We start from the raw sequence: 23,552 nt of genomic DNA on the forward strand, positions 1-23,552 counted from the left end.
AGGAGAGAATATGAGCTAAGAACTGTCATGAATGACTGCACAAAATGTGCTGTTTTGTGGTCCTGACAGCCTGTGCTGTCCTCAGACAGCTGGAGAAAACTGAGACTGTTCAATGGGGCTTCATGATATTGAAAATAACACCCACGTTGCCCCTTTTGTTCTTCAGAAAAGACTGATGAAAACGGAATAAATTTTCTCCTTTTCTCATTATACCTCTGCAACAGGCATCAAGCACTTTTGGGAATCTAAATTTAGATCTACTGCAGCCAAGCTGTGCTCTCTGACTGAATTTGGCTCAGTCAGTTCTTGGTGATGTAGTGAAGGTCCCTCTAAGAATGAACACCTTGGACAGTTCAATGTGAATTACAGTAACACATAATTAAATGTGTAATACTTACCACAGCCCGGCCCATTCAGATCCTTTCTGATTTTTAAGCAGTGATTTTTCAGCTTTACTTGCTGAAATATTCTTTTTGACTCTACAGCCTCACATGTGTGACTTGTATCAACAACTGAATATATCTGTATGAAAAACTGTAATTTCACTTACTTTGTCCTAATACAGTGCTCAAGTGGAGGAGTAAGATCATTTTCTTTATTTTCAGGGCACACCTGAGTTGTATCTGCAGAGAGATAATAGACATTGTTAGTGGCTGGGGAAATTTCTACTCATGCAGAACCCCACAGAAAAGACCTCTCAGATGATTTGAGCCCGACCGCTGCCACATCCACCACTGATCACCACGCCTGAGCCAGGTTGGATGACTCACAGAGATGGTTTCAAGGAAAACCACAGATCAGAAAATGAAATACTGTGCTGCAGGGCTGTCACGAGGCTTTTATTTTGCAACTGATGTTGTAATTACTGAGTAACTTTTGTTACTCAGATGCTAAGGACAGTGGTAGTGCTACACTTGAATAGGAAACCACAAGTCCAGTTTGAACTGGATTAGGACTCTTTCACCCTGGAGAAGAAGATTGCCCCTTGACTGTTCAGCAAGCAATGCACAGACAGGAGAAGATGATGCTGTGTGGGATATCAGAGAGCCTCCCCAGGCTGTGAGCATTCCCTTGGGACCGAGAGGCAATTGCAGTGTTCGGGGAAAACAGAGAGGTCACTGTCTCAGACATGGCATCTGTCAACAGTGAAAGTAGAGCTGAGCTTCCCAGGGACAAAACATCCTGCCACCAGCTTGGATGTCAGTCTGCTCAGCTGTTTCCTGTTTTGGAGTCAAACATTTAAACTGCAGCAGACCAGGGTTTTTTTCTTTCTTTCTTCTTTTCTGTCTGTCACCCAGCCAATGGACTGTGAGCAGCGCACGTTGCCAAAGCAGGGTGTAGGATTTGGGTCTGCTTCAGTGAGACTGATGTAGACAGGATGGGAGAGGATTGTTCTGACATTCACAACTGCCAGTCTCAGATCTATCTGGCTCTCTTGTGTCACAGAAAGGACCTGGCTCTCCCTTGTGTGTTGATCTGCTGGGTACAAACGCATGCAGAGAACTCTGGATGACTGCAAGGGCTGGAGTAGAGGGAAATGGACAATATTTAAAAGTACATCAAGTACTGGTGTTTTTCCTCTAGATCCTCAGGAACTTAAGAGACACACAGGAATCTTTTAAGTTTAAATGAACCTTTTTTTGTCATAATATTGAAGAGTTTGTAACACAAAATTTCAGAATAATAGAAGTTGGAACCTCTAAGATCATCAAGTCCAAGCATCAACCCAGCAGCACCACCACGTTCACCACGTAACCCATGACTCCAAGTGTGGAAATACTGTAACACTCAAGTGCCACATGTACACGTTTTTTGAAAACTTCCAGGGCTGGTGACTCCACCACTTCCCTGGGCAGCCTATTCCAAGGCCTGACAACCCCTTCTGTGAAGAAATTTTTCTCTAAACCTCTCCTGGTGCAACTTAGGCCACTGTCCTGACCATAGCGCTGGTAAGAGGACAGGCACAACGGCGTGACTGCCCTTCCATTGCCAACTTTGATGAATTTTGTCATTTTTAGACTTGAATTCTTCCAACAAAAGGTTTGAATGGAATGTTTCCATAACGAAGAAATATGAAAAAAAGTATCATAAAGGTGTATCTTACAGTAACAGGCAAGGAATATGTATATTCAACTTCTAGGTAGTGAGAAACTGAGCACCAGCATTGTTACAGCTCTTCTCTGCCTATCCAGAATTTCTAATAAATGCAAAGATTTATTATTATTTTCCTCTCTTTATGATGGTATGTTGATGTCATTAACCTGCTTTTATGAAGGAACTTTATATTTCTTGTCTCCATTTTGGGAAATGGTTAAGTATGAAAAGCAGGGCAAATTCTCAATATGAAGTAGCAATTGCTGCTACTCCCAAAATATAATTCTACTCTTCTGTCTTTTTTGCCTTTGTTGCCCAGCACAATTTCTTCACTATTTCCTGAAATGTGACCTTGATGGTAATTTTACCTAATTATAAGCAGGATTCCCATTTCAAGGAATTCACCTTCTTGCTCAGGTAAAGCAACCAGCTTTGCTAATCAGCAGCAGGGAGACGTGGCTGGGGCAGTGCCCAGCTCCTCGTGCTGCATCTCCAGGTAATGCTGCCTAAACATCACCCCTGCCTGGGATTTCCACAAGGAAAATACCAGCAATATTCAGCATTCTGGTATTTCCATCTGCTCCTGTGCTCTGGGTTTAGATGTTTGACCAGTGTTACCTTCTGGATGTAAAATAATTAGAGTTTTCTCCAGACCTACCAAGGGATTACTGCACAGCCAGAGCCAGGACAGCGTTTTTGTGGAATGATGAAAATATTTGCATTTTTACTGCCTTTTGCAGAATTTCACAGATAACAAAGGATTTACTGGGACAAACCCTGGAAGGGGGTATGGCCACAACAAAGAGATATCTACAACTCCATGCACGTTTAGGCTTTGGAGAGAAACACACAGGAATGCCATGGCAGGCTGGACAGCAAAGGGAAAAATTTATACGTGCTCTGGGGAATTTCTCATCCAGGGATCTTAGAGGGCTTGGCAGCTCTAGGTTTTGGAAACATTCCTGGTGATGGAAAGACAGATTAGGATACCTGTTTTGGACCAGATGTTATGTGGTAGAACACAACAGAAAAAACGTGCCTCTAGTCCTGTGCTGAGCTTCATCACCCGTGTCAATTTTATCTGGGATGTGGGAACCAGCTGGCAACCAAAGTCCTGGGAAAACTGATCATTTTTTGAGCATGTGACCCCTACAGCAGAATGACAGGGGCTTTCTTTAAAGTAAGAGGATAAATAACAGGCAGAAAGATGACTGAACTCACTACCACATCTCGTGAGGTTCTCAAGCCCCCAGCACTCCCAGCACATGAACAGCTTTGCCCCAGGGACTCAGGCAGAACATACAACACCCATCCTGCCCAAAAACCTGGATGTCGGTGCAAATAAGGAATACAGACAACTTATTTCTAAAGAGCAGACTACAACAGAGCGGCTCCTTAAGATTGAGAAGGAATGTGGTTATCAAAGAATCACAGATGAGATTGTATAAAAATACCAAAGGAAAGAAAACAAAAGGTAGGTAGGGTATTATTAGCAAACAGGGATTTAGTGGTGGAGAACATACTGAAGTAGGTGCTTTCTAAGGATCAGAATACTCATCCAAATGCCCTCCAGTTGGAGAAATACGTAGTTACTGTAAAAGCAGCTGTGTAATTTGGCATGGTTCCCTGAAAGGAGTGTAACAAGCTGGAAGACCTTTTGCAGGCTTGTGCTTCCAGGCAGGTAAGAGACAAAACTCTTTTAGCAGATTACTGGCATCTTCTTGCCTTGGAGGCAAGGATTTTCATGTTTCCTCATCCTGTGTGCTCATTTTCCTACAGGCATTTAGGGTGAGGAATGGGAGGCCTGCACTTTCTGCCTGTAGAAACGATGTGAGATGATGTGAAGGAGAATGGGAGTAGTAAAATACATTTTATGGTCCTGGGAGTATGAGTAAGGCAGAGATCACAACCTGTTCCTTGGGAATCAGTGCCACTGAAACATTTGCCAGTGTGTATAAAGTGACACACAATCACTTTTAACCCTTTCAAGAGCTTATCCTCAAAACCTCCTTGCGAAATATAATTAATCACCACAACCAATTACGCAGATTAGGGAAATTAACATTCACTGCCTACAACCATCACTTTTTCTATTATTGGATCCTTCTTTCTGCCCCCATCCCGAGGTGAAATGCAGAGTCAGGGAGCTGCACATACCCACTGTCAACCGTATCTCTTCATCCTGGTTGGCCAAGCCATCGTAGTAATAGAGATCAAACCTCCGTCCCGTTTTCCAGTCACTGAGCAAATCCTTTTCCAAACAAAACAGCACACTGAAGTGGCTTTCACTGCAAACCAGCCAAATTGGGAACTTGGGGGTCTTCAAGTAACAACCAACCTAGAAGAAAAATAGAAAATATTAGGGTATCATAGGGGTTGGGGAGAGAAAAATTCATTGTGGAAAACATAGAATTTGTAAGATCATTTGTTTATTGTAGTCTACAAACACTAATGAAGGCTCATTATAGACTGTTGATGAAGCAGACCAGAATAGCTCTGGTAAATCAGGGAGCATATAAAGCAAGTATTAGGCCTTGAGTTATGGCAGGTAATGAAATGCAGCTGTCGTGCTCTTACAGCTGTAAGATCAGATCCCAGATGAGCTGAACCAAAAGGAAGCCTGTCCTCTGCAACAGCTGTAAAACCACAGTGATTTTAGGTCAGGAATAGGACACTGGATCAATGGGAGGCTGTGCTGTCATTCAACAATAACTGGAAACCAGGTAAGAGACTTACAGGATCTCAGGTGCCATGAGACATCCCTGCCTGGGCAACTCAAATGAGCCCAAAATCTCTTCCTGGATAAAAAATGTAACACATTCCCTTCACTTTATCATCTTCTAGTTCACAGTCCAAACATGTATTTTAAGCTATAGAAGAATGCAATACAGAATTTGTTTTGCTTCGTTATTCTTAAAAATGAAATAGGCTCAGGTGAAAAAAAAACTTTAACAAAAGCCTTTTCTAAACCTTTGTCCTTCTTTTGAAAGTGTATCTATAAATAACCTGAATATTCTGTAAGAAAGTGCATAAAAACAACTTCCACAGTCATTCATAGATGTTTTAAACTAGAATACTCCAGAGATTTAATCTATAAGGGATGGAGGAAGGGGGTACCAACAGCACTGCAGCTGGGCTTCATACCTTGAAGAAACTGCTTAGGGAAACTGAAATCTGAAATTAAACATTTTGCTTTCAGCCATTTTGCTCTCAGGACTTTTTTCACTGAAAAACCCCTAGTGGAAAGTGAGTGACTTTTAACAGAAAAATTCTTACACATGATTTCTAGATAGAGATTTGTGCATGCAGGTCCTACAGTGCAGCCCTCAGGTCTTCACCATGGGCACAGGGGCAAATGGCAAATGCCAGAAGGAAGAAGCCAACATTAATTCTGTTGCAATCAAAACTCTAACCAGCACCCTAAGTGATAAGGAGTTCACCCTAAGCGATAAGGAGTTTGTGTTTTCATCTTGATTGAGGTTTAGACTTTATATCTAAAGTGTTACGAGTGTAAATTCAGCTGCCTTCCCCAATGAGAATTTCTTCTGATGTTAGATAACAAGTCTCCAGCTAATTAAGTAACTGTTCCCTGACTCATTACTTTGCTAATATCTATTTAAAACAGCCTTTTATACAACAGTTTTGCTTTTTAAGTAAATTCTTGGCTTAGTAAAGAATTTTTTTTACAAGCTTCCAATAATACTCATAAGAGGAGTTATCAAAAAAGAAAATACAGAGTTTCAACAAAAGATGGCAAATTAGAGGGACACAGATGAAAAGATTCAGTCTCACAAACATGCGTATTTTAATATGCAGGTAAGTCAAAGCCAAAAAGAACAGCCAGTCTCCTCCTAAAAATGTGTTCTTCCTACATTTGTCTGCAAAAGCAACTTCCCAGCTTCATCAAACAGCATTTGACAAAGATTAGAGAGATACAGAACTTTCAAAGCCACGTCCACTCCAGCTCTCTCACATGAACCATCCCCCCCCCCCCCGAAGCCAGGACAAACTGTTCAGATGATTGAGGGCTGTAGGAACATTCTCCAAAAATGTGTAGTTTTCAATTACAATCTTTGCAGAAAGCAGCGAGGGCATGAACTCTGAGACAACAAGGCGAGTCTAAAAATACTGTAGCTCAAATCCTCCTCTCCCTAGGAAGGGAGAAGTCTCTGTTTTGGTTACATCAATTTAACCAGCTGAGGATTAGCTGCTGCCTTTGACATCGAGATGTAAAACATATTTTGTAGAAAATACAACATGGAACCGTGCTGCTGACAAAGTAAGGACCATCCTCACTGTGAGGATTCCTTTGGCTGCTTCTTCAAGCATCAGCTGTTGAGTGGAGTCACTGAGTCATTTAGGCTGGAAAAGACCTCCAGGACCATTGAGTCCAACCTCTGACTGAGCACCACCTTGACAACCAGAGCACTGAGTGCCACATCCAGTGGTTTCTTGAATACTCCCAGGAATGGGGACTCCACCACCTCCCTGAGCAGCCCACTCCAACATCTGACCACATTTTCAGTGAAGAAATTCTTGCTGATGTCCGACCTGAACCTCCCCTGGTGCAGCTTGAGGCCGTTTCCTCTTGTCCTGCCCCTTGTTGCCAGGGAGAAGAAGCCGACCCTCACCTCACTACACCCTCCTGTCAGGGAGTTCTAGAGAGCAGTAAGGTCATCCCTGAGCCTCCTTTTCTCCAGGCTAAACACCCCCAGCTCCCTCAGCAGCTCTCACAGGACTCACTCTCCAGACTCTTCCCCACACACAGAATTATGCCCTATTTTACTGGTGAGGCCTGAGTGCTTCCTCAGCTGCCTGACCAGCCTGGCTGGTGGTAGTGATCCTGGAATAAAACCTGGAATCAAACCTGGAATAAAACCTGGAAGCAGGACAAAAACAGGCAGGAACACCCAGTGTTTTGACTCCTCAGCAAACTGCTCAAACTCAGCAGTGTCTGTGTGATCCAGCAAGAACCTGACAGAGATCGGGGCTGACAGAGACCCCTTCTTTGCAGTGTGTTCCCTACGACTGTAAGGCTGAATTCCAAGGGCAAATCAGGGATATGTGACTTGCATCCTTTTTATTAAATACTATTTTTGATAAAGGCTCAATGGCTGTATTTTTATCACTATTCAAGTATTGGTTTTCAAGCAGGCTCATTAATCACCTTCAGGTGGAAGGAGAGTAAGGGGGGAATGAATGAGGTCTCCTTTTGTGCTGCATGTTTCCAGTTCCTATGGAGACTTCCCTAACCCCGATCCTCTCCCTTACAAAGCCCTCAAGAATGCTCATAAGTTTCAGGGACACCATTCTGATCTTTGGGAAACATCAAGTTTTCAAAAGCAAGCCCCTTCAAAGGGCTCATTCCCCATCTGACCTCTGACTTTGGCGTGTATTCACACGATGGTGAAACTCAACCTACAGACAAATATTTATTGCTGGAAAATTATTCCAATAGATCTGCCAGAGTGAGTGGATGGTACCTCACCATTTGGCTTTAATTTGTCCCTTGAACAAGGCCATCTTCTGCCATGTGCATTCCAAAAGGAACAAGAGAATGTGGGATCAAAACCAAGCAGGATAACTGGATATGGCCAATCTGATGGCATTTTTCTCCAGGAGTTTTATCACTTCATGTAATTTCACCTCCTTGCTTGTGGGATTTTACTATTCATTTTCGAGTTATAATCAATCATTCCTTGCTTTATGTGTCTTTCCTTGAATACAGCTGCTAGAGATGTTTATTTGAGAAGTAATCACAGTGTGTAATGGTTCCATGAAGGGCTGGGTTCTGTCAAACTGAGGAATTTCTGGTAGTACTGAATCCAGTAGGATTGACAGACAAAAGGATAATTACACAAAGCTTTCAGAGTTACAGGCAGCAGCCTATTGTTTGTCCTGTCAGTGTTTTATTCCCCACAGCTGCAATGACCTTTACTGAATGAATATTAAACAGTGTTCCAGGGGTGTTAAGAGTGAAGTGTCAGCAGTGTAAAAACCTCTTCAACAGCCCTTGGGGGAGCAGGAACCCCGTTGACCCAGGTCACCCATTCCACCAGCCCCACTGAAACACCAGGTCAGCCCCATCACTACTGTATTTGCAAATAATTAGGGGACACTGTGAGGGTAAAGTTATTGCCATTGCTGAGTATTTGATCTCAATCAGCTTGAGAAAAATAAAATTAAGGCTTATGAGATCTGCCATTCAGAGTATGCACTATGCCAGGTGAGACAAAAATTGAGGAGGTTTTAGCCATATATTTATAAAATAATAGCAAACACTACTGCTACACTGGAGCCCTTGGTAACTTCTCTGCAGCTTTGGATCATTTTTTTTTTTTAATAGAAAAGGAAATCTTTCTGATCATGAATTGGGAGGGGGGCGGGGAAAGGACATGACTGAAGAAGAACAGAAAGAGATGTGTTAAATCCTAGGACTCCCAAAGAAGAGACTCCTGGAAAGCACTGACTTCTGATTAAAGTTCCCTTATGCTGCCATGGTGTAAAAAGCAGCAGATGTGGCACGGAAAACAGACCTCAGGGTGCCAGGCAGCTTCAAGAGCTTTTCTTTATCCCTGTCCCACTCTGCTGCTCTTCTGGAATGTCCCACCAAGTGAAGAAATTTTGAGGGAGATTCAGACCCTCACTCAGATGTCAGCATTTTGCCATTCTCTCAGAGTTTATAGCCCACTTCAGGGAGTTATATCCCTGCAATGACGAGGACAGGGCAGGATTCATCCCACTGACCTCTTCTGTATTTATTTCTAGGCCCTCTAATACAGGTTGGCCTTTAGGCTTTGGCTATAAAATCAAATAAGGAAGAGATGGGTACTGTCAGAAATTTAGACCCCTCCCATTCACTAGTGATGCAGGGAATTGGCTGGACTCTTACCTGAAGGATTTTCAGCCTAAAAAGCACCTAAAGTGAGATGGGATAAGTCCAGATCCAAATGCAGGTGTTTATAATCCAGAGAGACAGGTGGGCAGTATCTGACATCATTTTCTGCTTTATCTGTTTGCAAAGCACGCAGAGCTCTTCTAAACATGTGGGCTTTGTTATTCCTATGGTCTTAAAACAAAAACTCTGCCATTCTGTTTCATTTGGAAGGATGTTGACAGGGAAGCAATGCCAATACCCCAACAACAGTGAGTGGCCCCTGGGAAAAATAACTGGCCATAACTCAGAGGACAATAGGACTTCATTAAAGAAAATTTCAGTTCCAGGCTAGAAAGGGGGATGTAAAAACAAGGAATGAAGAAAGGGGGATGTAAAAACAAGGAATGAAGAACAGACTTTCTCAAAGGCCAATGCTTTGTCAGCCTTGTTTCAGTCACATTTGAATATACTTCGTGTTTTTGCCCGCAGTGATGCTCACAAAAGTCTTACATAAATAGCAGCTTCCTTTGCTGTATCTACAGGGCACAGTATTTACCCCCCATTCCCAAAAAATAAATGGAAAATTGAAGCCAACCATCAGTTTCCAGTTCGCCCTTGCATGTTTTTGTGGCTGGTTTCTCAAAAGAGGTGGTTAAATCCTTCTTTCTCAACTTTCCCCTCCACAACCCCACCAATGGCCTGGCTTGAATCCAGCCCATCTGATGGGGACAAGAGATTGTTTGGGAGACACATTTCCCTGGGAAGATGGCTATAGGAGGGACACTCCACAGGGCAAAAAAAAAAACAGGTGAGGTGCCAGGAGACAGAGCATGTGTGCTGAATTTCATAATTCAAGCAGGCCTTGTCAGAGCACAGAGTGGTTTCTTCAAAAGGACCAAAGATAATATTTCCCATCTGTGGAATTTTAATGAATAAATTCTGTTTATTTCTGTTACTTTACTCTTTCATTTTGAAAAGAGACAGGGAAAATGTGCGTAGCTTCTTTGTCAATGCCCTCTCTGTTTTCAGAGAAGCAAAAACTAAAAAGCACCAGTCCCTTGAAGTGCTGGGCAGGGATTGGGACACTGTCAGGAGTCAGAGTAGGGTGAATTTGGGAGGTCAGACAACAGGAGGTTTAACTGCCAGGACAGCTTAAAGCAGGAGAGAATTGGTGAAAACAAAGATAAATCAGAGAGAAGGTTCAAAAGAGACAAATAACCTTGAATATTTCCATTATTTCACATACAACAGCACACACCTAAAGTGGTTGCAAAAAACATTTCTGCAGGATGGTGAAATTCATCAGCCAGCACCACACTGCCTTTAAAATGAAAGATTCAGACCTGTACTCATCCCAGTTCAGCCAGGAGCTTACTGGCAGATTTACTGGGATAAGCACTTTGACTTTTATTCACCTGTTACCCCTCTCTGCAAAGTGGAAATGCCCCTCTTGCAAAGCACAGATCTGCTAACAGGAAATGGCATATAAATGCTATACATTACTGTTATTATTATCATTATTCAAGTTAATTGTGGTGTTTATTAATTGGTTATTAATATTATTAAAGAATTAGCAAGTTATTAATAATAATGATAATAACAGCATCTGTTAAATTTATTACCTGAGAATGCAGATTATTTTTCCCCTTTTCACTGTTATTAAATGACCTGGCATAAACACGAGGAGCCTCTGTTTCCATCCCTTTCTACTTTTAATGTCACAAGACATTTTGAAAGAAAGAATTTCATCATTCTAAGTCTTTTCACCTGCAATTTTAATGTGGCATTTAGGCCAAAGGCTCTGACCCAAATGCAGGGATTTTCTCATCCAGGAGTGCTAAAATTGGTCCTGCCCACTCCTGTGCCTCATCCCCTTCTCTGAGGTCTTGTCCCTGCTGAGAAACCACTCAGCTTCCCTGAGACTGAACTGCTGCATCCTGCAGGTCAGCAGACAGAGGAAACCCCCACCAATTTCATGTGGAAATGTTTCTATTGCATGAAGTGCTCTAAATAAATCCCAGGAAACCTAAAATCTTGATTTGGACTTCTAAATTAAATGTGTAAGATCACACGGAATTGATATTGCTTAAATATGGGCTTAGCACAAAGAAAAGAAACCCAAAGATGTGTAACTTGCTGACTGAAAAGTAGCAGAATTGGACTTTTAGCGTTTTTTTTCCCATTACAATACAGACTCTCACTGTGAAACTAAACATTTGCACATGAAACAGATGGAATGGATCCATCTGTCATTGTGAAACAATTTGCAGCAAGTAATTACACTGCAAAAACTCCACGGAGCTCGGTGATATGTCAGGACTGAGAGTGATGGTTAAACATTAACAACTCCAGACAAATTACTTGGGGCACACGTTTTTCTCATCAGCAAAGACAACACACGATCCACTGGAAGAGATGAATGGATGGGGAACAGAGGGATTCTCCAGGCAGTCGCTGGAGAAGAAGGAAGGATCATTTTGTTTTGATTTGCCACTGCTGGAGTTTGACAGGAGGATTAATTCACGTGCCCTCACAATATCTGCAACTCAGCAGCCACGCCAAGGGAACTGTGGACTACACACAGAATGCTCCACATGTCAGAAAAATGAGATAAAATGGTAGAGAAGTCTTCCTCCATGTGCATTTGGTGCATCTGGCCTGGAATCTTGAATAGCCCATCCTAAATGTGTCGGTCAGTTGGAACAAGTCTAGAGCAGGGCAATAAAAACAAGCTTTGGACAGGATGTGCTGATGAAAAAGGGAGGAACTGTTACATCAGCTGCAAATGCCCAGGGGATGGGGATGAATTGTTTAGGGGGCAGGTTGGATTAGGAGTAAAATTATAATCAGAGGAAACTAAGTAAATGAAGAGTCTGATTTATTAATAGTATTTCCAAACACAGGCTGTGTAGTAGATATTAGAATCTCCACATTCACAAGGACCTGCAAATCTTTATTTGCATTTATTCATGTTTTAGAGTAGAGATGGGTGAGTAAAACTGTAAGATGACAGTTATATGCACTAAAATCAATGAGAAAATGACCATCTGAGCAAAAAGGGACTTAATAGATACAGATTTTTAAAAGAAACCCTGCTATATAACAGGACACAAAAATACCCTGAGTTTTCCCTTGAGAGATTGGCTGGATATGACCTAAAGGGAGTTTTCTGACTCCAGTGTCTGTGATTCACCATATAGCACGCTCAGGATTTTCTTACTGCTGGAAACAAAAAATAAACCCAACCAAAAATGACAGTCCTTTTCCATGGCTGGTTTCAGTTACCAGCCTCAGAGCCACACTGTAATTGGATGCTGAGAGGAATGAAAGAGTCACTTTGAAAGACAAATTCTATTCTCGGTTCCACTGCTGCAAACTGCCACTGACATTTCTTTTTCCTGAACTGCTCTAAATTTTGTACCAGGAAGCAGAATCTGGCTCCTCACACTGGCTCCTCACGCTGAAGCCACAGTGGAGACTCCCCAGTTTGGGGCCAAAGTCCACCAGAATCGGACTTTTGTCCCAGTCCTAAGCAGACATTGCCTCTGAAATGAAATGCAGAGAACACCCAGATGTTCTTAATAAAAACCAGGACAATTTGCAGCAGATGCCCAACTAGGGTAGACTCTTTAAAAAAAGGAAACTACGTCTGCTGGAGTTCCTGTAACTGATTAAGTCACTGGCCTGGAAAAACAGATCCCGGCTCACGAGTCCAGCTCCCATGCAAGAGCACAGCAGTAGAAACAGATCCCCTCTACCACATAATTTGCAGAATAAGTGGAAAATGGTGTCTGAATCTCTGGGCAACATTTTATTTTTAGAGGGCAGGTGGGTAAGAAATAGCTCTTACCTGCCCTGACCTCGTTTACCATTTTGCTACTCCCGAGTCATTTTCCTCACTAGAGAATGGAACAAATTCTGGAGTGGTGCATAACCATTTTTTGAGGGTTTACGTTGTTTATAGAAAAGAAAAAGAAGCGTGAACCAGACACAGAAGCTTATTTATTTATAGTCCATTCTATTCTGAATTAATCTGATTTGGGTACACTGATAAACTGTCCTGACTGAATTCAAGCCTTTTGTAATCTGGTGAATAATGTAAATGATTGTGTTAATTAAAAATAACAAAAGTTATAATTTGCCAGTAGCAGAAGAATGTAGCTGACTTCAACCTTATGGGAAGGAGTTAAAATCAAGCTTTGTTTTCAGTCTCACATTTAGATCAGATCAGTACAAACAAATCCTTTGGTAATCACTTCCAAACTTTTACAGAGGTGATGATGCTGCAAATGCAGGTGGGACTGCTACAAGTATCTAATCTAGCATCTCATAAAAGCAAGAGAATTTCAAATAATATTCTTGCATCAAACACAAAATTGGCTGTTTAGAACAGAACAGGTCTTTAGGACACATGTCCATCCTGACATCTTCCATCTCCTCTTGATGGAGAACTAGTGAAATGCTCACACAAGTTTTTCCCGAGGAAAACTAACAGCTGTCACTCCTTTGAAAGTTTTAATCTATCTCTTCATTTTCATAATGACTACAATTGAAATACAACTACCAAAAGCAATTAAAGGAAACAATCCCATTGCATTAACAGCTATTTGAATTGTCTGTAATTTTTTTTTACTGGTAATAGAATCACCACTACAGCACAGAAGAGATAAACTGAACCAAGGCAGTAATTTCTCTGCTGCTTTACTCACTCCAAGCTGATTTTAAAAGTAATTGTTTTCTTTTTAATTAAACCAGGGGAATGGAAAACATACCTGACAGACATCATAGTGCTCAAAGAGGGACAGCAAACCGATATCACTGCGACTCGTGATGCCTTTCAGAATGGTGATGTTGCCATTCCCAGAGTCCAGCTCTATCACGTTGTTGAAAACATTGGACACAGCTTTGCCAGTCAAAAGCAAGTTCACCAATTCCTGTTTGGGACATGTTAAAAAAACAAAAACAAAAACAAAACAAAAACCAAACAGTAGTTGAACATCAGCACAAGACTGATTCAGGATTGATAGAGTTACACATCTACATGACCCCTAATTTATGTGGTTGCTTTAGGTTTATGGTTAGGATCAGGATTGCTTATAAAAAGATTCCAGACATTTTGGTCGAAGTCTTCCGAAGTAAAATGAGGAAATCAGAAAATCAGGGAGTATCCTGAGTTGGGAGGGACCCGCAAGGATCATCCAGTCCCACTCCTGGCCCTACAAAGGACACCCCAATGATCCCACCCTGTCCCTCAAAGCGGTGTCCAAACACTCCTGGAGCTCTGGCAGCCCTGGGGCTGTGCCTGTTCCCTGGGGAGCCTGGGCAGTGCCCCAGCACCCGCTGGGGAAAAAAACCTTTGCCAGCTGTGTGCTGGACTTTTTGTCCAGAAGGATGCTGTGAGAGACAGTACTGAAAGCTTTGCTGAAGCCCAAATATTGAAGGAGTTTTCAATTTTCATCCTTCCAGAGGCAAACTGCTGATAATCAATTTACTCTCACATCCAACTCTCAAACACCTCATATAAGTCTTGGGTTTGGGGTTTTTTTTTAATGAAAACATTTTGGTTTCCCTTCTTCTCTACAATGAAAAGTATGGCATGAATGATAAAAATTCAAAGCCTGTACAGTACTGTATGACATCTCTGTATGTGCTTAGTGATGTATTTTGTATGTTGGACATGATTTGTTAAATTTTCATTATTTCTGCATGAACTAAAGTCTCATTCAGTAAGACATTTACCCATATGGATCCAGATCACTAAGATACTGATTCTTAGAGATGATTGTTGATTATTTCCTCTCCAATGGAAGCAGGGTGTGTTAGAGGCTAAACACACGTGACGGGGGGGCATGTGCACATGTGAGCATGCCTGAAGTTCAAGAACAGAGATATGGGGTATTTTTCTTAGCTAACATCCCACCAGGGCCAGCTGGGGTGCAACAGCATGAAACCAGAGCTAAGAGCAGGCTGTGCTGCAGCAGTGAACAGCTCACTATTAATAAATAACATAGGGTTAGAAACAGGAGGGGAAATAACAAAGAGAAAAGTTTCCAGAAAAAATACTGTGAATTACCATACCCAAAGACATGAATAACTCTGGTATGGCCAGTTTGGAATTGGTCTTAAAAATACTGCACACAATTATAGCTCTGCGTTTCTCCTGAAGGATTCCCCAGAGTTTATAGGTTCTTACAGATGTTTTTAGTATTTCTAATCCACCAGGGGTGTTCCACCACCTTCCTGAGGAACCATTGTGTGGTCACAGTACAAAAGTCCTCTAGCAGCAAGAGAAGAACATGAAGCTTGTCTTTGGCAGCCAGAAGGGCAATAGATAGAATCATGGAATCACTGAGGAGCTGTAGTATCAGACATGGAACCTCAGGCACCTTTCTGAAAGGGCAGGGAGGGAACACAGCAATATCTCAGCACTAAAATCAACCAAGGAGTCCAAAAGAGGCAGATCAGAGGAGTGTGAGGACATGGACACACAGGTAGAGGAATGTGCAGGCCAGAAAACCAGCCTGAAAAGCAGAACCTCTGAAAGCAAAGACAACAATGTGCCAAAACATGAGGAAAAAGAATAAAGGATGAAGGAGCTTGACGTTATGGAGATAAGGGAAAACACAAAAGGAAATTGGTGGAGATTTTATAGCAGCCTTCCCATACCTAAAGGGGCTCCAAAAGAGCTGGAGAGGGACATTTCACAAGTGGACGGAGTGACAGGACAAGGGGAAATGGCCTTCAGCTGAAGGAGTGGAGGTTTAGATGGGATATTAGGAAGAAATTCTTTACTGTGAGGATGGTGAGGCCCTGGCACAGGTTGCCCTGAGAGGATGTGGACTTCCCATCCCTGGAGATGTTCAAGAACAGGCTGGATAGGGCTTGGAGCAGCCTGAACTAGGGGAAGGTTTGGAACAAGATGAACTTTAAGGTCCCTTCCAACTTACACCATTCTGTGATTCCTTGACTCTGGGACTTAAAAATAAGAAATGCCATCTCATCCCAGACGTCAGTTCACAGAAGAGGCACAGGACAGCCCAAAACTGTACCTCTGACTCACCTGAGTGCAGTAGCCATGGCTGCCAATCAGGCGGTTTGTGAGCACATCGAAGTCATTGCGCACCCTGAAGAGGAAAGTACAATTATATTTAAATACAATTAAATTTAAATGCAATTGCTTCTTTTCGTTAGGCACAACATCTCTAAATCTTACAGAAAAACAAAACCAAACTGTTTCCCAACCATAAATACAGCTCTGTATTTTCTGAGTCCTTTCAAGGTGATTTTTTACACGGCAAAAAAACATTAATATATCAACTAAACCTGTGGGAAGCAAAAGTTTGGTAGAGCTAGGCTTGAATGAAACAGCTGTAGAGGAGAAAAGAAGTCACTGTCATCACTAGGTAGAATTTTAGAAGTTAGAATTACTGCACTATTTAGGTGACAGAATCACAGAATGGTTGAGGTTGGAAGGGACCTCTGGAGATCCCTTTGTCCACCCCACCTCTGGTACCTGCAGCCAGTTCCCCAGGTCCACATCTGGATGGTTTCTGAATATCTCTAAAGAGACAGACTCCAAAATGTACCTGGGCAACATATTCCAGTAGTCAGATAAGATTTTCCATTTGCTATTCCTTGTAATATATCCATACCATCTATACACCACATTGGCCATGAAAAGAAGAAGAAAAAAGCCCTCCAGGTGTCCACATTTATAGTGGTGCTGTGTGACCCCCAGTGATATGTTGTGACACCAAAGAGAAAAGTCTGAAACTGCAGTACCCATAATTATGGAGTAATGTCTCCCCAAACTAAGTTCACTCTCTCCTAACTCGTGGAATTATTGAATTAGGGATTGGTTGACGGCCTAAACGATAAAGGTTGTAACTGTGGTCGTTTTTTATCCTGCAGATATAATGGAATTGCAAACACTACTTTGTACATCAATAAATGTTTAATCTAGCTTTGAGGAAAAGCAATGCACTATATTCTGGGAGAGTTATGGCAATAAAATCCACAGATTAATTCTGCAGGTCATAAGGAAGCTCTTTTCCTTCAGCATAAAATATGCTGATCTCAATTGTTGTGACTCCATCCTTATTTTGGTATTGCTACTGAGGTAGAGAGAATGCCTGAATGATCATCAGCTAAAACTTAGTTATTTTACACACATCCAGGCTTCTTATTTGACTTGGGAAATCTATCCATACAAATACCCACGTTTCTTGACAATTGGCACAATTACTTTTATTTTAAAAAGACAGTATTTTGTTTGTGACAAAGCAGGAGTTGACTTGATGTGGTCAGGGTAAAGCCAGCTGGGAATTTCCCCTTGATATTCCTACACATGCTCCATTAAAAATTTATTTATTAAGTAAAAAGCCAGGATGTTTCCTGTCTTCATCCCAAACTTTAGATAATTATTTTCTCACAGGATTTCATTGAAGGCCAAAATCAGAATGTAACATATAATTTCAAGGTTGACAGCGCTAAAGATAAATTAAAATCATTCAAATAAAGTCATAGTCATGGAATCCCAATTCCCAAACTTTAGGTAATTATTTTCTCAGGATTTCTCTGAATGCCAAAATCAGAATGTAACATATATTTTCGAGGTTTACAGACCTAAAAGTATTTAAAATAATTCAGAAAAAGTCATAGTCATGGAACCACATTTCCTACTTTGATAAATGCATTTTATCCCTTTTGCAAAAACGTATTTTACCCCTTTTTAAAACTCTTATTTTAAAGGTAATTTACAAGTCAGTGTCAGACATAACAAAGTGCCACTGACGTCCGTTGCTGGTGTGAAATCAAAGGAAAGGCCGGGGAAAGTGTGCCCGTGACACGGAAAACTCTCTCGTGCACCACTGCAAGGCATGGATGGGATGATAAAAATCTTTGGATTTTGGCCATTTTTCAGTTTTAGCAACGGTTTCATCTCGCCAGAGCCGCGGGCAGAATGTCCAACATGCGTCAGTCGGGGACGAGGGGACATACGCCACACACAATGGCAGGAAGCTCTAATTCCATCTGTAGGCACAAACAATATGGGAGTGTGGAGGTGGATCCCAGCTCCTCCAGAAGGAGGACAACATCTGCCTTTGCAATCAGCCCTGCTGACGAGGAAAGCGACATCAGGAGCGTGGCCACGGGATTGACACCTCTGCTGAACGCGTTTGGGGCTCTTATTCCTGCCTGCCCAAGGCTCCCCAGCTTCTCTGCAGGTGTGTTTGTTGCGTTTCAGGTGCAAGTGCACTTCATGCATTGTAAAAATACCAGATGGTGATAATTCTGTGGTTGGTTTTCTGCTGGGGTGTTGGAGACAATTTATTGGTGATAAGCAAATCCAAAGGGTTTGTTTGTTCTGCTGTCCTGGCTATGAGATGTCAACGCAGACATAATCAATAAATCATTATCACTAACATGACTGCCCCAGCATGGAATTTTCCATTTATAATTTTTAAATCACTTTAGAACAGAAAAAAGACACTCATTTTAAGCCAGGAGTCTTTTAAGTATCCCAGTGATCATCAGACAACGATTTAAGGCCTGATTCCATGAATCCCTTCTTTTTAATTTACAGCCCAACGCTCCATGTGGAGTTTTAACAGAATCACAGATCAGTACACAGACACTAAAAAGCAACAGTGTTAATGGTAAATATTCCTTTCTTGTGTTGTATTATCACTATTTTCCAGTTCATTATCCCAGCTGGAGAGTGGGGTAGGAGCATGTTGGCTGCTAGAGCAGAACAGTGGGGTTTGCCTCTCCTGGTAATATTATAAAGTCTGTTTGAGAAAAATTATTCAGGCAGAAAGCAAGATATTGATTTTTTAAATCTCCTGAATAAGGATTTTAAATCAAGCATATGCTTCATGTGCATTTTTCAGCAGAAATCATTCCCTGTGCTGATACAAATCAAAAAGTTGACAACAAGACTTCGCTAAATTTCAGATCTCTTGTAAAATCTCTCAGCTTGATTTTTGGTTTTAGTTGTAATGTGTGTGATGTGGTTGATGCCTGTATGAAACCAGGGAAGAGAGAGTTTGGATTCTAATATTTGCAAAATGGGGATGTTTTAATATGCTCATAGAACTTACATGGCAAAACTCAGCTCCATATGCTTTATTCACTTTCTGCTGTTCTTTTAAAAAATATTTCTATTAAAGCCTTTTTTTCCCCAGTGATTGTGGGCCTTTATCCTGGGGTTTAACTGTCCTTTCATTCCTCATACAAGTGAACATTTTTTCTAACATTATTATCACACAAAATGAACATCATTATGTGGTGAAACCAAAAGATGTGTAAAGTGGCTTCAGAGAAAAGAATTGATATATAGCAACTGGAGAAATGTCCTCGTGACAGAAATCACCAAAATACAGCTGGTATGAATTATACCTACATTTTCATGCTTTTTAATGCTGCTGGGTTTAGGGCAGGGATGCCTGAAAGTCCCTCCAAAAAATATCTTTATATATTATAAATTCATTTTCTCTCCATGCTCCTGTTGGTGAATCTGTGTTTATCTTCAGCCTATTTGTAACTCTTTGTTTCAAGTTATAAAAAATGTGTTTATAAAGGATGTTAAGTACTGAATGTGGAGAGATGTTCTGAGCCAAGCCTTTGACTGCTTTGAATTGTCACAGCCATACTGACACAATTTGCTGACTTCCAGTTGTTAGAAATCTGCCTAGAAATCAATCCACTCTGGGATATAACAAAAAAAAAATAACCTAAGGGTTGAAGACAGATGGACAAAGCCACCATTAGACAGAAACTGTAAAGTCATTATAAACCTTAGCACTGATGGTGCATTGATGAAATAAACTTCAGTGATCCATACAGACTCTATAAAGTTTTAGAAATGCATAAATACAAGCCCAAAATAGAAATATTTTGAACACTGCAATCTCCAATATAGCATAATCTGCAATCAGATGAACTTTTCCTTAGTAAAAACTGAGTTCAATAAATAAGACATTTTTAAAATGCTTCACATACATTTATTCTCAGTTTATTTCCAGGAAAATTCTCGACAAGTCTTAAATGGAGAATAATTAAATACTGAATACAAAAGTCCCACACAAACTGTAATAGCAGGAATAATCCCAGACTATCACAATGTGAGTTAGTTCATGCCATAGATACCGTTTGCCTTGATAACAGAACAAAATAAAATAATATAAAAGAAAAAATAGTGCATTTGAGTAAGTGCTGGCTGGTTTACAGTCCTTAACTCTGACACAAAGCTGCCTCAGAAAATTGGTGACCTCACTTTGTTCATGGCAACAGACAGTCACATTAACAAACACACAATTACAAGTCTACTCCCAAAATAGATTTGGGGCTGGGAGGGAGAAAAAACTCATCTTCAAGCATAAGGATTTCAAATAATTACAATGGGGATGTGGAAAATGTCAGCATGGGTGACTGCCTTATTGTCTAAATGTTCCAGAATATTTCTTTTTTTTTTAATATTGGCTCATGGCAAAGGTTTCAAATGAATGTTCAAAGAGGGGAAGAGCCTCTCAAAAAAAAAAAAAAGTAAATAGTTTGGGATTCAGACAGTGAAAGCAAGGAAGTGGATTCATTCTTTATTTATCACTTTTGCCACATATCTGCTAATTTCACAGAGTTCTTAAAATGTACTGGGGTGCTCATGCCAGTTAATTCATCAGCTCTGCTGCCCCAGGGTGCTGATGTACTACAGGAAGAATTTATATTTCACAGGGATAGATCTGATGGGAAAAATAATTCATCTATTGGCATATTCAACCCACTATTTTATTTTTTTTTAAGAAAAAGCCTTTCTTACTGAGTGCAAGAAATCAAGCAAAGATATTGAACCTGCATCTACCTCACCATACTGACCCTTCTGCAAACAGCTGAATACTCTGAATGTAACGAGAGTAGCCTGATGAAATTAGGACAAAATCTGACAATCTATTTGTTGCTGCTACATTTTGTAGCAGAATCACACTTCTTCTTCCACACCTCTGCAGACTTTTAATCAACACACTTTATTCCCCTAAAATAAAAAGAATTAATTTCTGAAATGCTCTGATACGCTAAAGGAAAGGGAAAAAACAGGATTGGAAAGATGATCAATCACTTCTGGGCAGGATTCATATCACTAATTTTTATATCTAAAGATGGACACATGAACAGGCAATCACTCTGGAATTCTTTAAATTTGTGTACATGGAGAGAAACTGGTACATCCTGAAGGCAAATTAGGTGACCTTGCTCAGGTAATCTGCAGAGCAGAGGAGGAAACTACAGGAAAATTCCTTATCTCCATCTGATGAACACACAGTCAAAGGAGCCTGCCATGGCCCCTGCTAAATACCAAGCACCAGAGGGATAAATCACAAATATTCTGGTACTGCAGACAGACAGAGTCTATTTGGGGTTTTTTTTTAGATTAAAAGCTGAGAAGCGAGAAATAAGATTGATATAGAAATAAAAAAAAAACCCTTCGAGAAAGACTCTTTGATTGGACAAACCCCATTAAAAGCAATGCATGAAGACTCCATTACATTTAGTTAATTTGACACAAATTTTAGCTCAACAGAATTTGAGCATTTAGATATTGCAGGATCAGAGGGATTTCTAATGGTGAGAGGAAACCATAGCTGAGAAATGGAGCAGCTTTCCTGTGGGAAGAGGCTACAGAGACCAGGACTGTTTCACTACAGCAGGACACAACTGATGGACTGCAAGAGATCTTCAAATGGTAAAGAGATGATTAAGGAACATTTCCTCACTACTTTTCATAACATGAATTCCACAGCAATCCTTAGACTTACTGGGCAATTCAAGGCAAAAAAAAGGAAAAACTCTTTCACAAAACACATTAATGCAGCAGGGAGCTCATTGCCACAGGAGGTTGTGGAGGCCAAAAGGATTAAAGGGCTTAGAAAAATTCATGGAGGACAGGTTTCATCAAGGCCTAAGGAACTCAGTGACCTGGACACAACTGCCAACTTGGAATTACTGCTGGAAACATGGAGAATATTCCAGCAGAAGGATTCTTCACTGTGCTTCTTAGAGAGTTTCCCATCTTCCCCCTATCAAACACAGGATAGCATGCTTGAAGAACCTTTCCTCGATCCTATAGGGGCAGTCTAATGGAACCAAGGGACAGTTAAACTCACAGATCTCACAATATTCCATGTTTACATCAGCCCTGGTGTGGACTGCAGCCATATCCCACACTGGGATAAAGCAGAATTGTGGGGAGGGAGAAGGGAAGATGGTGTTCTCTGCATCTGGCAGGTAAAACCCAGCCATCCCAGTTACTCTCTTGCACAGAAATCCACACTTCTTAGCTGCTTTCTCAGCTTTCCATATTTTCTCAGTGGTAGCTCAGGAACCTGAAATCTGGTCATGCTTTGATGAGCTTTATTGACTCAACAGGCCGTCCACTGATGCACTTTCACTCTGTACTAACACCCATCTTTAAATTAAATAACTTTTCCCTGTGTTTCCTGTTTATTTACAGCCACTACCATGCCATTTTTGAGAAAATAGTTATGTCCCGCCTCAAAATTTGCTTTTTTTAAGGCTAGAAAATATAAAAACCTTTTGTTCTTTTAGAATTCCTCTTTGACAAAACAGATTTCTCCTTCCCCTGGTCTGTGCTTTTCCTACACTTCTCCTGGCTTTAATGAGTGAACCCAGCCTGACATGGTGTTTCTCTGAGGACACATCAGTGCCTTGCACAATCCATTAACATTTCTTCACCTCCTAAAACTATTTATGTTGATACACCCCAAGAGCAGATCCAAGGGTATTTTTTAGTGCTGGCTCAGAGTCATTGTGTGCTCTGCTGATCTTCATCTCCTCATCCTGCCATTTACAGCTGATGAACCCCCCAGTACAGTAGTGAGCAGCCTCTGTTTACAAGACCTTGCAGTTTCTGTAGTGAAAATAAATTCTTTTTTATTGCCCTCATCATGAGGCTGAGCCAACTCTTTTTTACAGCAGATTTGTTCTCTGTATTGACAGGGCCTTTCAGCTTTTCAGTCACCAGGTCACTTCATTAGCACACCACTCCCTTTTTCCAGCATTATTGTAAGGAATAAAACATTTTTAATCCCAGACTGATCATTGACAAACTCCATCAGTCACCTTCCCCGTGCTAACAACTCTTTTCTGAGTCTCTCTCTTTTAGCACCTTTACAGTTCTTAAAAGATGTGTTATTTTCACATCAGCAAACGATTTTTCATTTGACATACCAAATAAAAATCTCTTATTAGGTCTCCATTAACTAATTTTATTCGTTTTTTTTTTTTTTTTGAGTTTAACTAACAGTTCTCCATTCAGTCCTATAATTGCAAGTCAAGTTACTCTATATTTAAATAAGGCATGACAAAAGTAAGCTTTTAGGATCAGGTCCATTCATAAAGTCTGGAAGCAAGAGAGAGCTTGAAAGCGCTGAATGAATTTAGGAATGAGGTGTAGGTACAAAGCTACCTGGTTTCTTTTTCTCTTCTTGTTGTGTAGCCATCAGTTTTTCAGGTAAAATTCTACCTCCCACAAACTTAATTCAGTTATTATGCATGAATCCCAATT

The 23,552-nt window shown here is 40.9% G+C and overlaps 1 protein-coding gene across 4 annotated transcripts in view; it reads right to left on the reverse strand.

The window, feature by feature from the left end:
• MINDY4 (MINDY lysine 48 deubiquitinase 4) overlaps positions 1–23,552 on the reverse strand; it is a 65,107-nt gene that overhangs the window by 5,358 nt on the left and 36,197 nt on the right. For all 4 annotated transcript variants that reach the window (XM_048315319.1, XM_048315240.1, XM_048315398.1 and 1 more), the window contains 4 exons: positions 16,032–16,095; positions 13,744–13,905; positions 4,252–4,432; positions 551–623 (listed from right to left, as the gene is read on the reverse strand). In XM_048315319.1, coding sequence (XP_048171276.1) covers positions 551–623; positions 4,252–4,432; positions 13,744–13,905; positions 16,032–16,095 — 480 coding nt within the window. The remainder of the gene's footprint in view (positions 1–550; positions 624–4,251; positions 4,433–13,743; positions 13,906–16,031; positions 16,096–23,552) is intronic.

The sequence above is a fragment of the Corvus hawaiiensis genome, chromosome 1, assembly GCF_020740725.1.
Source record: "Corvus hawaiiensis isolate bCorHaw1 chromosome 1, bCorHaw1.pri.cur, whole genome shotgun sequence".
Taxonomy (NCBI): Eukaryota; Metazoa; Chordata; class Aves; order Passeriformes; family Corvidae; genus Corvus; species Corvus hawaiiensis.